The 13,913-nt window shown below is 41.3% G+C and overlaps 1 protein-coding gene across 11 annotated transcripts in view; it reads right to left on the reverse strand.

The window, feature by feature from the left end:
* The window catches only part of PIGN (phosphatidylinositol glycan anchor biosynthesis class N), a 123,458-nt gene that overhangs the window by 75,787 nt on the left and 33,758 nt on the right, over positions 1-13,913 (reverse strand). For 10 of the 11 annotated variants that reach the window (XM_061590228.1, XM_061590237.1, XM_061590254.1 and 7 more), the window contains 6 exons: positions 12,430-12,560; positions 11,391-11,507; positions 8,869-8,909; positions 8,039-8,098; positions 6,257-6,349; positions 2,022-2,077 (listed from right to left, as the gene is read on the reverse strand). In XM_061590228.1, coding sequence (XP_061446212.1) covers positions 2,022-2,077; positions 6,257-6,349; positions 8,039-8,098; positions 8,869-8,909; positions 11,391-11,507; positions 12,430-12,560 — 498 coding nt within the window. The remainder of the gene's footprint in view (positions 1-2,021; positions 2,078-6,256; positions 6,350-8,038; positions 8,099-8,868; positions 8,910-11,390; positions 11,508-12,429; positions 12,561-13,913) is intronic. The other variant, XM_061590261.1, reaches the window with a different exon arrangement.

Genomic DNA, 13,913 nt, shown 5'->3' on the forward strand with positions numbered 1-13,913 from the left:
GAGTCAGAAGACTTCAGCAGGAACTAGAAACAGCAGCGTTAGCCTCAAGGTCTGGAAGATGCGATGCAAGACACTTGGGAGTAAAAGGAGCTTAATGGGGAAACAGGGGAAGATTGCCAGAAGTACTAATTTAAAGCAAATTATCTCCACATTGCAAAGGCTAAGCATGCACATAAAGGGAGGGGAGGGACACCACTAACTGTCCTAATGAAAAACAGATAGAGATAGGACTACTGTTTAAGGCTTTAGCCCTTAAAGTTAAGATTTTTACCAAACTTAACAAACAACATAGCCTAAAGGTGTGCAGTGGTTAAGAGAGAGAGTGCTGAACCAGGGAAGTTCCCCATTCAATTCCCATCTTGGTCAAGAGGAGCTCACTAAAGGGCCAGAGGCAAGCCATTCACTATGAACATTCAGCCCTAGCTCCACTCCCCATCTGAAAAGCAGGGATAAAATACTGATCTGCTTTACAAGGTAATTGTAAGAATTACCGAGAGAACGTACATGAAACACTTGGAACACTCTTGTGTAATATATATCTACATCCGCTATGGAATAATGGTAACAAAAAATCTCTCTGTCCTTGATTTTATACTAATAGAGGCCTGCAATCTCTGCAGGCAACTTGCTTAGCTCAGGGGAGGGGGAAGGAAGTTGTGAGGAGTCAGCACATTACACATTAATTGAATTAGCATCCCAGAATGTGAATTCTGTGACAGTTTCACCTTCACTATCCATTGTGTCCAGGAATATATGTGGGTGAGACTATTTTGTACCTTGCAGTTTCTCTGTTCTACTTGCTAACCCCTTAAGAATGCAAAAGCACATATATTTGCATAAAGCCTTAGACTAGAGCATTAAGGGGAGGGTGGAATATATTAATCTCCCAATAAAGAAATATAGAGAGGTGCAAAAGGAGAACCGGTGCTAAATGTATGGAATATTTTTCACAACAAAGGGAAACTGCTTTAGAAATTGTTTCTTCTCCCCAGAGAACCCTGCAGACTGTGGTTTCCTGAAGGAGTTGAAGGTTTCGCAACAGAGAATTCTTAGCACCCACACTAAACTATAATTCCCATCATTCCTTTTTTGGGGGGTGGAACCATGACAGCTACACAGGAATGAGTGTATGTAATCAGAATAACTTTTAATATGAATATGACCATATGCTGTAAGAAGCCCACTAACCACTGAGGCTGGCCACTCTGTCTGTGCGGTATGTTAGGACACTAAACAATGAGCAGCCATTTTCAGTCAGAGCTCCAAAATCATGGAACGTTCTTCCTGAAGAAGTCAAAAAAACTCTTTATTAAATTTTCAAAGAGGATGCAAAATCCCTCTTCTTCCAACAGAAATCTGGTGGAACTGGGTCATTTCTATAGTTGTTTTAACTGAGAGTGGTTTTATTTGATGATATCTACACTATGGTCTTATTCCTGATGTCGTGAACTATTTGGAAAAGCTATTAAGATGTTACTTACACATAAGCAAATGTCAGTTACTGAGTGGGAGCACCATATAGCACTGCAGTGATTTCAGTTCCCTTATAATTTGTCTCTCATCTCTAGAGGAGAACAGAGTGTTTAGGAAGGAGCAACTTGCTCAGTGTATGTTAGTCCACAACCCCAAGCCATTCTTCTGCACTAACAACATGGGTCTACCTTCTACTAGTTTCCAGGCAGTTTATAATAAAGTCAGGAGTAAACTGCTATAGACTGCAGCTGGTAGTAATCCACTGGTCTGCTTTAGGAGTTTCTGACTTTACAAACTTTGGAATATTTGTCCTCACAGCACCCCCGAGTCATAATTATTTCCATCTTATTATGGCCTCAAAATATATTGTCCTAGCTCTGATTTTAAAGGGCTGGGTTACGTTTCCTCAATCTAAGCACTGCTCCCAAACAGTCAATTCTGTCACAGTTTTCATCGTTCCTTCGTCTTTGGTATAGGACAGAAAGCAAAGCGATAAGATTTGCTTTAAGGAAACACACTTAACATGCAGACATGGAAGACATCCTTACTTGAATGGTGAAAACAGGAATGATAATGTGGTTTTCTTCTTCTGAGCCATCTTAACCTGAATACACACACAAGAGAAAAATAATCAACGCTGCAAAAAAAAAAAAACAGGTTTATATGAAAAAAATTAAACAAAAAGCAGTGTATACCATTAGAGAGATGCAGTACGAAAAATATGGAGACAAATGTCAGCCTTCTGTATTCAGTATATTTTTTAGAAATTTGCAGTCTGGGCATGTTTATTCAGATATAAGCTTCAGTGTTCAGTGTGGCATATTCCCTGGTAAGTGTGCATAGGAATGCAGCCTTAAATCACAGTCATTGGGTATGTGGGGGGAGAAGGAGGAAATCCATATCTAAGTTAGAGGAGAGGAAAGGAGAGGAGAGGAGAGGCACAGTGGCACTGCTGCAATGTCATCCAGTGGCCCGCTCCAAACTTCTTCAGAGATCACCTAACGTTACATCAGCCCCAGCCTTCTATCCCATAATGGACAAAGCCAACTATACTTCTAGTACCTTAAACCTGGGGTTTCCTGCCTCCAGAAAGACCTGCACTAAAGAATGTTGAATTGATCCATCAGCCAACTTTAAAGCACAACATCATGGAATCAGAGAGAAAGAGAGAGAACAAGTTCCACAGTGATTGCAGGGATGGTATAACATACCAAGCACCACTGATCAGCAGGCTTGATGCCACTGCCTATCAGCTAATGGGCAGTGACTTTAAACCTGCTTTCTGCAGGGACTGGCTGTGTAACTCGGTTGCACAGCCAATCCAGCTGCATCTTTATAATATCAGAGGTGGGAGAGGTGGGCATGGTTTGCGAAAAATGGTCTCCTGGATTAAATTGGCATCTGTGTCATACCATATTTAGTCCATGGGCTGGAGCTTCCCAACCCTGACTTAAAGCAATCATCTGTGGCCCTCCAGATGATGTTGGACTCCGACTCCCAGTAGCTGTAAGCCGGCATGGCTGATGGTCATGGGATGATGGGAGTTGTACTAAAAAAATAATCTGAAGGGACACTGTTTAGCTCCTCCTGGCTTAAAGATTTTCTGAATTGGTTCCAATAGCCCTTATAAGAGAGATGGGAAACACACTGGATTTCCCATGAGAGAAATTATGGATAATACAAAAGGCAAAGTTTAGCTGATGGGGCAAATGGTTACTACAATTTGAAGTAAAATCCCCTATTCAAGGAAAACAAAAAAGATTTAGGGCACTCCTGCACAGGAGTTTGGTGTGCTGCTCATTCAGAATTTTTTTTAATTAGATGAGCAGTACAGGAACCAAGATTAGGAGAAAAGGGAGGTCTCATGCGGAATAGAGAAGCATTTAGTGTTTTTGACACCACCATTTCTGTTAGATAGGATCAACCAGCCAGGGCAGGCAAGGGTATGTGAGCAGGTGTAGGATGCAAGATTCCAAAGATCCTATCCCCAATGCTGTTTAATATCTATTTGAAGCCACTGGCAGCAATCATTAGATTTGGGGCATGGTGTCAGCAGGATGCTGATGACACTCAGCTCTATTTCTCCATAACATCTGAATCAGGAGTGGCTGTGACTGTTTTGGCCAGTGTCTGGATGCAAATGAGGGCTGGATGAGAGCCAATACACTTAGAATGAATCCTGGCAAGATGGAGACTTTGTGGGTGAGCAGTTCCCAGATCTAGGAGTTGGGGAGTTTACCAGTTCTGGACAGGGGAACACGAGTATAGTTTAGGGGTGCTCCTAGATCCATCTCTGTTATTGGAGGCTCAGGTGACCTCCATGGGGAGGAGTGCCTATCATCAGCTTAGGTTGGTAAGCCAACTACTCCCTTTTCTGGACAGGGATAGCTTAGCCACTGTGATAATGTGTTAGTAACCACACTACCAGATTACTATAATACATTCTATGTGGGGCTTCCTTTGGGACTGGTCTGGAAACCGCAGTTGGTACGGCCAGGTTTTGAGTGGAGCACCTGAATGCGTACATGTTACACCTGTGCTGATGGAACTGCACTGGCTGCTGATCAGCTACCAGGCCACATTCAAGGACTTGTCAACATATGGACCAGGTTACCTGAAAGAGAGCCTGCCCCCGTTAGACCTGTAAGATCAAGATCACCTGGGGAAATTCTACTTGTGGCAGAACGCTTTACAGATTATCATAGGGCAGTGACCCAAAACCAATTTTCAGCTGTTGCCCCTGCACTGTGGAATGCCCTTTCCTCTGCTGTATGTGAAGCAGCCAGCATAAATTGCTTCAGGCCTTTTGTGAAGACTTACCTTTTTGTCCAGGCTTTCTCTGACTCATAAGATTGGATCCTGTTTTACATGTTTGAATCTTCAGAATTTCTGTTTTTCCCCACTTATATATACTTATGTATGTTTTTATATTGCTTTTTTTACTGGTTTTAGGTTGTGTTTTGCTTTCAAAATTTTAATGTTATGTTGTTTGCTTTTAGGCTGCACACTGCTTAGCAATTTTGAAATACTAAGTGGCATATAAATGCTTTTAAATAAATAGAATAAAATAAATTGTTAGGTTAAAAAGGAATTCAGATAACAGGCAATAAGTCAACTCTGCAAAACACTAAAAATAGCTGTATATAGGTTAGATTGCAATGCAAGTGATTTTACAAGCAAAATTGTCACAATAGGCAAGAGAAGAAGCCTAAATACTCTGAGGAGGACAAGGCTGAATGAGTCCATTCAACTGTCAAAAAAAGCTCCAGTCGACATCTTGCTAATGCAATGATGGCTGAAATAACGTTTTCCACCATCATCACCACAGCATAGGCCTTTGTAGGCTACAAGTCTCTCAAATTCAGTCGAAATCTTCTGTTCTGATAGAACATTTTGGGAGAGGACACCTAGGAGTAACTGGGACAGCTATAAATTCCAAACTTCTATTAGAGCAGAAACATAAGATTCAGCAGCAGCAACTTATAAATTTCCCACAGCACAAATCTCCAGAGACACAGCATCCTAATAGGCCCCACCCTCATGTAGGATGCAGCACCTTAATCTGCACCTGAACCTGCTCACCTTCCATGCAGATTAATTAATTTATTTTAAAAAATCTATCCTACGCTTCCTAAACGTTCAAGGTAGCTAACAATCTTAGCATAAACCAGGCTAGCCAATGTAGATATAGCTCTTGGTGGAATCCAGCTCCCTTTGGCCCCAGCCAGCATGGCCAATTATGATGAGAGACATACGCATTGTCTACTCGGGGCACAAATCAACAATAATATATATATATATATATATAAATTAGTAACAGCAGGATAAATTATGAACTGAAACTGCATTAGTTAAAGAGTATGCCAGAGCAATCAGATTTTTTTTTAATTAAATTTACTCTAACAGCCCAAAGGGCTGCCTAAAAAAGAAAATGTTTGTAATGCAGCAAAAAGTCATTAAAGAGGGACCAAGGTGAGCCATCTTTGGGAGGAGTTCCAATGTCCAGCATAGCTGCTAAAAAGGCCCCCTCCTTGGTTCAAGCCAAACGTACTTCAGACAGTGGAACACATAAGAGGACCTCCCTTGATGACCTTGTAAACAGGCACATATGAGAGCAGGTGGTCACTGAAGTGTCCTGGTTTCAAACACATTCAAGGTCCAAAGTCCAAGCAATTCTTTCTCTATTTAATTTTCCATGTACCAGAAGCTGCATGCACAGATTGTAAGTGGAACGTTCCAAAGCCAGTTGAAGAGGAAATGTAAACCCCAACTCTGTAAACGCTTGGAACTCAGGTCCCAGTTGCTTGAATGGGACGCATGCCAGCAGAGCAGTTTAAGGATTGCCAGCAATAGTTGTGAACAAGACTGGAATTCAGTTCCAGGACCTGTTCAACTCCGCTGTTGGAATGCATTGCTTTCAGTGGCAACAATTCACACCAGCTAGCCAGAATTTAACCCTTAGGAATTAAATTCCTCATCCTCATACAGTACCATAAATATCAAGAAATGTTCACATGTATGCTAAAGTCAATGAAAAGTATGAGGCTGTCACAGTAAAAACAGTTGCAGGGATTTAAGCCACATTTCCCTAATGCCACTGCTTCTTATTAACAAATTCAGTATCTTGGAATACACAGGTAATTCTTTCATCATTCTAAATTACAGTGCTAAGCATATTAATGATTGTGCTCTGTACTGTAAGAGCTTTAATAGGTAAGCTGTTTTTCATTGCAGGTATTTAGATAAATGTGCAATGCTAGCATTTCAGCAACATTTTATTTACCTTAAATTGTTCAAGAATCTGAACAGCATTCGTAATCATGCTCTCTGCTTTAAAATGAGCAGTATTGTTCAGGTACTCCAGAGGTAGAATCCCCTTAAAAAATATAACAGAACTCATGTTTATCCACACAAAGACTAGATAAGCATGTAGTGGTTTCTGTCAGGGAACAGGACTTGTTACTCTACACAGTACAAAATTATTACATATTGATGAGAGCAGGATCACACCTTTCAGTTTCCCACCCTGATTATTTCCCCTCCCCCCAAACTCTTCTCCTGGTCACCAACTGTGAGAAAGAGCCCATTGTGCATACTGACATACATGCACAAAACTCCTCAATGAAAGAGGGCATCTGGGGTCCAACAAGATTCCCCCCTCTTGTACGTAGGAGCCCTACACGCCGATAGCCCCTTTACATGGCTGTCAAATGTGCAGCCAGCAGTGAGTATGCTCACTGGGGAGATGGGAGTAGCCAATGTGATCCTGCAACCCCATATTGCACTGAAGGAACATGTGAGGGGTCAAGGGAACCCGCTTTCTAAGTTTATTCACTTAAAATATTCATACCCCAGCTTTCCTTGCAAAATGTTCAGTGTTGGCTCAAGCATCCTACTTGTGTGAGCACTAGAACACTGCAACACCTTGAAGTGAAAAGCTGTGCACTGCCTATTCACAGAGGAAATGCAATTTTATGAGACTGCAGAGCCTCACATGAAGATGTGAGCCAGTAGCCAAAAGTTAGACACCTAATTCCATGTCCCCTCCTTCCATCTCCCTCTCATACAAACATACTTGAGCACCAGTGATTAAGCTACTATTTCCAAGCACACTAAGCTGACAAAAGCATGAGAATATCCTAAAGTATCCCAACGTACTTGAAAGGTTTTACTCACTATAGTTCCAGCTGATGAGATTAATCTATTTCTGGATTGTCCCATGTTAAGAGTGCAGATGGGGGCACACATGATTTTATATGAGCACTTTTTTAAAAAAAGGGGTGGTTCCGGCATGCTTTCTCACCCACATCTTTGCCCCAATGCATGTAATTATCATTATTGTACCATGAAACAATCAATCATGTAAGCCCCCTTTCTTCTGTATGAAGTGGTACAATGCAGAAACAGATCTAGTTTTCACAAACAGCAGACAGGAGAGTAAACTCAAGTAAAAGAACTGAGGATAGAGTTACATTCATTAGAGCAGGCTTAATTTCCAAAAGGTGGTGTCATCAGTGTCACTATATGTAGGGGAAATATTCAGTCCCCAAACCAGTGCTGTCTCTGACTGCACCCTTTAACTTTCTCCTGTATAAAGGAATGACAGCCAATCAGTCCAAAGAGGAAAAAGTAAAGCTCCACACTTGGGACCACTATTGTATTAGTTGACCTCAAATAGGTTTCCTAGCCTTTACTGACAAAAAATGTAGATGGGGATGCAATGTGTTTCTTGCCATACACCGCTCTATAGTAGGGATAGATGAATCTTAATTTTGATTTCTTTCAGTTCCTCATTTTTCCAGTCTTCGTCTGACTTTATCAGATTGCATCAGTTTGTGTGTTTTTTAAAAAAATCATCACGAAAATTCATATCACATTTTACTGCAAATTTCTCCCAATATACACAATTTTCTGGTCCCCTCCTTAGCAAATTTGCTTGGCATCCAATTTGTAAAAAATATATACTTGGGTATATTACACATGTTATATTCCTAGGAGGAATTTCGAACAAGTCATGAAACCTTGCCCATTCATCACCAAGAGAAAAAACTGACATGTGTCTTACCACAGAGTTCAGGGGGAAAGGGACTCCAATAAGAGAAGCCATCAGTGGTGCTATATCAGCCTGTGAACAAAAATGTTCTCAGTTTAAGGTTGTAGACCAAAGTAAAATTAAAAGTGAAAGAATCTGTTACAATGCAAAAAAGTGTGATATTAAAAAATTTGCAGCAGGCTCTAGGTACTTCAAAATAAAGGTTTCCATGTTTAAGGGATGACAACATCCTACACCTTGTATTGCTTTAGGAAAACCAAAATGCACATCAGCATAGGAAAAACTTCATATAATGCTGAGAAGAAGAAAGGCCCTATGCTGTGGAGTTCAGCAGACAATGTTGCTATGGAGACAAGGAGATCAAGATCCCTGGGGCTGATGGGAGTTGTAGTTTAAAAAAGTAACTTTTCCAAGCTCTGGATTCACGTGGTGGTGATGAAATGCCTTGTGCTACCATTTTACTACAGTAAATTTGTTATTACTAGTTAATATACATTTGCCATTTATGAAGGAGTCAGAGTTGGAGTCGGACAGTAGAAAAATAGAGGAGTCGGAGTCGAAGGTCTGGCATACCGACTCCACAGCCCTGCAGGTATGAAAGGAGGGAGAGATTTGCCCATGAAATGGGAGGAGAGCGCTCAGCATGCTTCCAATCTCTTCACCATGATTAGGATATTGAAAATCTCTCTATGCCTACATAGTTCCATGTTGACTGGAACCAATCAAATCAAATATCTGGCTGTAAAGAAAAATGCTTTTGCCACTGTTCTGAATTATTCTTCCACCTGTATGTCTTTGCGGGAGCTGAAATGAAAGAGAACTGTTAATCATCTGTGGGGTACCTGGTTGACGTCTTGCCGCTTTAAGGTCTCCAGTTTCCACTCTATAAAAGGATAAAGAGAGAAGAAAAGACTGCTTGTGATACATGTCTACCTGATGTAAACAGATTTGAGGGGGAAATAAGTCATATGATACGTAATGAGTTGTCAGTCTACTCTGTTGCGTAACACACCTTTTACTGCTAAAAGAGAATCACATTTAGTTTCAGAATAGAAATATAAGAAAATTACCAAAAGTGCTCAGTAAATATGTTTATTTTTTTTAAAATCAAAGAAAGACAAAATTAAATTATTCACCAAATGAAGACAGATTCATGTGCATGCACCAAGCTACCTGAAGGTCCTACCTTGCTGCTATCCCCAATGTATACCTACTGGGCAGGGACAGGACTGCCACTCTCTGCCTGTGCCAGAGAAGCATAAAGATACTCTGCACAGTTAATCTGTGCTGGTCTTAGGGAACACATGATCCCAGATTTGTTATTTTAGGAAACATCTGTATATGAAAAGTATTATGTGTAGGTCTTATTGTAATTAAACCCTAGTGCTAAGTTGCAGTCCTGTCAGCGCAAGAATTTCCACTTGCGCAATGGGACTTCTCCCCTCCTTCCACTGAATACCCATTAAGTCTGTTCTAGGTGTTCTCGCAACCCTCCAGAGCAGATTTGAGGACGATGTGGGGCATGTGCAGGGGGAGGAGACTGGGGAAACGTTCTGTTGTGCAAGCAGAAATCCTTGTGCTGATGGGATGTGTTAGTTGAATACCATCCTAGGATTCTAAGTTTTGGATTGGATTCAAGAAGCACCTTGAAGTACTCACAGAAAACATTGAGACGGTTTGGACAATCGTATCACAGCTTAATAAGCAGGTACCAACAAGTGTTTTGGTTAGACGTGCAGTCCCTTCGCTATTAATTACAGTTTCCCTCTTAGTTCAACTGGGAAACTATGGTTAACAGGCTAGGCTTATTCCAAAGCTTTTAACCATAGTTTCCCAGTTGAAATAAAAAAGGGGGGGGAACTACAGTAAATGGAAAACTTCCTGATATTTTGCTCACCAGGAGAGAAGAGGATGGCTGTGCAGCCAATAGCCTTGTATCTTGTCCTTAGGCCAGAATCTCTCAAGCCTTAGCCTCCATCAGCAATATAAGGCCATCATACTTGGCTTACTTTCTAGATATTGATATATGCCAGTATAGTGTAGTGGTTAAGAGTGTCAGACTAGAACCTGGGAGACCAGGTTCAAATTCCTACTCAGCCATGAAGTTCACTGGGTGACCTTGGTAGCAGTCATACCTACCTCACAGTATTTTTGCGAGCATAAAGCATGGAGGGAAGAACCATGTATGCCACCTTGAGCTCCTTAAAGGACAGGTGGGATATAAATATAAAAATAAATAAATGAAATAAGACTGAGAAAGTACATGAAAAGCGCCAGATGGTCTGTAGTATATTGTTTTTCATTACATTTTATCATATTTATCTTCATGTGCACCATTCTACTGTTTACAGTATATGCCTGGCAAAGTGACTTGCATGGCTGTTAGAATGCCTTCACTCCTCACCTGTTTTCAGATAAATACACCAACTTACCTGTGGCAACTAAGGTGAAACGGGTAAGCCAACATGGTGGCCTCCAGATGTTGCTGGACTAGAAACTATGCTGGCTGAGTCTGTTGGGAGTTGGAGTCCAACAGCATCTGGAATGCATCAAGTTGACTACCCCCCCGATATAAAAATACAAAACCTCTTGCATTTTAAAAGCATGGAGGAAAAATACATAATACATAATCTGCACATATGATGACCTCACCTGTTGTTCATGCTCTGGTAACTTCTAGATTGGACTACTGCAATGCGCTCTACGTTGGGCTGCCCTTGAAGATAATTCAGAAACTACAGCTAGTCCAGAATGCAGCGGCCAGACTGTTGACGCGGACAAGTAGGTCCGCTCATATAACACCTGTTCTGGCTCGTCTGCACTGGCTTCCTATTTGTTTCCGGGCTAGATTCAAAGTGCTGGTTTTGACCTATAAAGCCTTACACGGCATGGGACCGCAATACCTGGTGGAATGCCTCTCCCAATATGAACCTACCCGTACACTGCGCTCAACATCTAAGGCCCTCCTCCGAGTGCCATCGCATCGAGAAGCTCAGAGGGTGGTGACCAGATCTAGGGCCTTTTCGGTAGTGGCCCCCGAATTGTGGAATAGTCTCCCTGATGAGGTGCGCCTGGCGCCGACGCTGCTATCTTTTCGGCGTCAGGTGAAAACCTTTTTATACTCCCAGGCATTTTAAAGTGTATTTTAATCTGTTTTTATAGTGTATTTCTAATTGTATTTTACTAGTGTTATATTATGATGTTGTTTGGTTTTTGTTGTTGTTTGTTTGTTTTTGCCTTTTATATTTATTGAAGTTATATATTGAGCTGTTACCTTTTATGTACACCACACAGAGAGCCGTTAGGCTTAGGGCGGTATATAAATAAAATAAATAAATAAATAAATAAATATAATCCTATTTACCTTTTAAAAATGTGTCTTCATATTGTTGAGAGGTGACTCTCTGTGGATACTTGATGCCTGCTCCCCAAGCCACTAGTGGTGTTAAAGTCTCTGATGGATGACTGGCCCCATGAGTCCCTAAAAATATGGAGAAAACCAAGTCAGAATTACTTTATAATGAATTGCTGGCCTTCTAATACCTTCATTGGAGCCATAAACCATGAAATGTTATGTTTGAGAACATTTGCATTCATCTAGCATTATCTACTCAAGAACCTCAAATGAAGCTTAGTGCTAAAGGCATTCCTGTCCCATGAATATGTCAAATGCTGCATTTCTTCATCAAAGCTTGATTGACTCTATACCCATGTGGCTTATGTTAACCTCTTGATTAGATTACTGCAATCTGCTCCACATGGGGCTGCCCTTGCAGGACATAGCAGCCAGGCTGTTGACTAGTACCACAAAGTGGGATCATGTGACACCCATCCTTGAAAGATCTACACTGCCTACCTGCTACCAATGCCAGTTTAAGGTGCTGAAGGTGGTCTATAAAGTTCTATATGGCTTGGGACCAAATTATTTTAAGGTTTGCTTGCACTATTACCCTGTGCTTTAAAATCTGCAGGAGAGGCCCTCCACAGAGCAAGATCTTTTGCATTGTAGCACCCTGGGTGCAGAACTTCCCCTCACAGAGACACCATTGTCGCCTATGCTAGCTGCTTTTAGGTGCCAGATTAACACACATTTGTTTTCTCAGATTTATGGGGACTACTGGTGCAAAGCTTCATTTTATTTTATTACGTTTCTATCTCATCTTTCCTCCAAAGACAGCAAAAGTGATGTACATGGATCTCCTATTTCTCATTTCAACCTCACAAGGTAGGTTGTGAGATAGGTTAGGCTGAGAGGCATTGAGTGGATGGAAATGTTCTGAAGTTGTATCAGTTCTTCAGAGCAAAATCAGCACATGAGAAAGATTAACCAGGGGGTAAAAAGGCAAGCTTGCATTCATCAGCACATCAGTAGCTAAGAAGGGTCATGTTTTGAAACTCCTCACCCCAATCTGTCATTCCATGGTCAGAAGTCAAGATAAAAGCTGTGCTGCCATCGTTTCCATAAAAATCCTCGACCAGTGAAACAATTTTTCTTACCCCTTTATCAACTTGCCTAATATTGTTCTTGTATTCCCTAGACAGGAGAGAAAGTAGTAGCATGTTTTGACAGGATTATAACAGCGAATGAATCCAGAAATTAATTTAGGCTGGAGAATGATTTACAATGCAACCAACTTAAGCAAAAAATTATATTACATTAAAAAGGATAAAGATTAAAGTTTTCTATTTAGTTTACATATCAATAATATCCCCTTGCAAATTATCAAAGGCACAATTAATTTTCAAAAATTATCTCCTATGGTACAGACAAACAGTCCTAATACAATTGGGGAAACATTTGAAAAGTTGGCTGATGGTTCTTTAGATCTCTCTCTCTTTTCCCCACTGGCACATCCCTAATACTAAACTGTAATGTGGCTCTTTGCCTCTACACCCAAAGAGTCCTGGGAACTGTAGTTCTAAGAGGGATTTTAAAGGAATTTATCAAACTACAGTTCTGCAGTTCTGTAGGAGTTGTCACGGTGGTTCAGACTTGCAGTAAAAATTTCCACGTCCCATATGAACCATCCTGGACCCTAAAGCAGGGACGGGGAACCTGTGGGCCTCCCAGATGTTGCTGGAATGTCAACTCCCATCAAACGTAGCAAGCATGGCCAATAGTCAGGGGTGATGGGAATTGTCATCTTGAAAACATCGGAAGGACCACAGGTTCTCCATTCCTAAATTAAAGTATTTTCAGGAAGTAAGATCTTAGAGTGCTTGGGATATCATAGAATAGTAGAGTTGGAAGGGGCTTACAAGGCCATCGAGTCCAACCCCCTGCTCAATGCAGGAATACTAATCAAAGCATTCCCGACAGATGGCTGTCCAGCTGCCTCTTGAATGCCTCTAGTGTCAGAGAGCCCACTACCTCTCTAGGTAATTGGTTCCATTGTCATATGGCTCTAACAGTTAGGAAGTTTTTCCTGATCTCCAGTCGAAATCTGGCTTCCTGCAACTTGAGCCCATTATTACATGTCCTGCAGTCTGGGACGATCGAGAAGGGATCCTGGCCCTCCTCTATGTGACAACCTTTCATGTACTTGAAGAGTGCTATCATATCTCCCCTCCGTCTTCTCTTCTCCAGGCTAAAGATGCCCAGTTCTTTCATTCTCTCCTCATAGGGCTTTGTTTCCAGTCCCCTGATCATCTTTGTTGCCCTCCTCTGAATCCATTCCAGTTTGTCTGCATCCTTCTTGAAGTGTGGAGACCAGAACTGGACACAGTATTCAAGATGAGGCCTAACCAGTGCTGAATAGAGGGAACTAATATTTCACGCAATTTGGAAACTATACTTCTGTTAATGCAGACTAAAATAGCATTTGCCTTTTTTGCAGCCACATCACACTGTTGGCTCATATTCAGCTTGTGATCAACAACAATTCCA

The sequence above is a fragment of the Rhineura floridana genome, chromosome 1 (genome assembly GCF_030035675.1).
Source record: "Rhineura floridana isolate rRhiFlo1 chromosome 1, rRhiFlo1.hap2, whole genome shotgun sequence".
NCBI classification, from domain to species: Eukaryota; Metazoa; Chordata; class Lepidosauria; order Squamata; family Rhineuridae; genus Rhineura; species Rhineura floridana.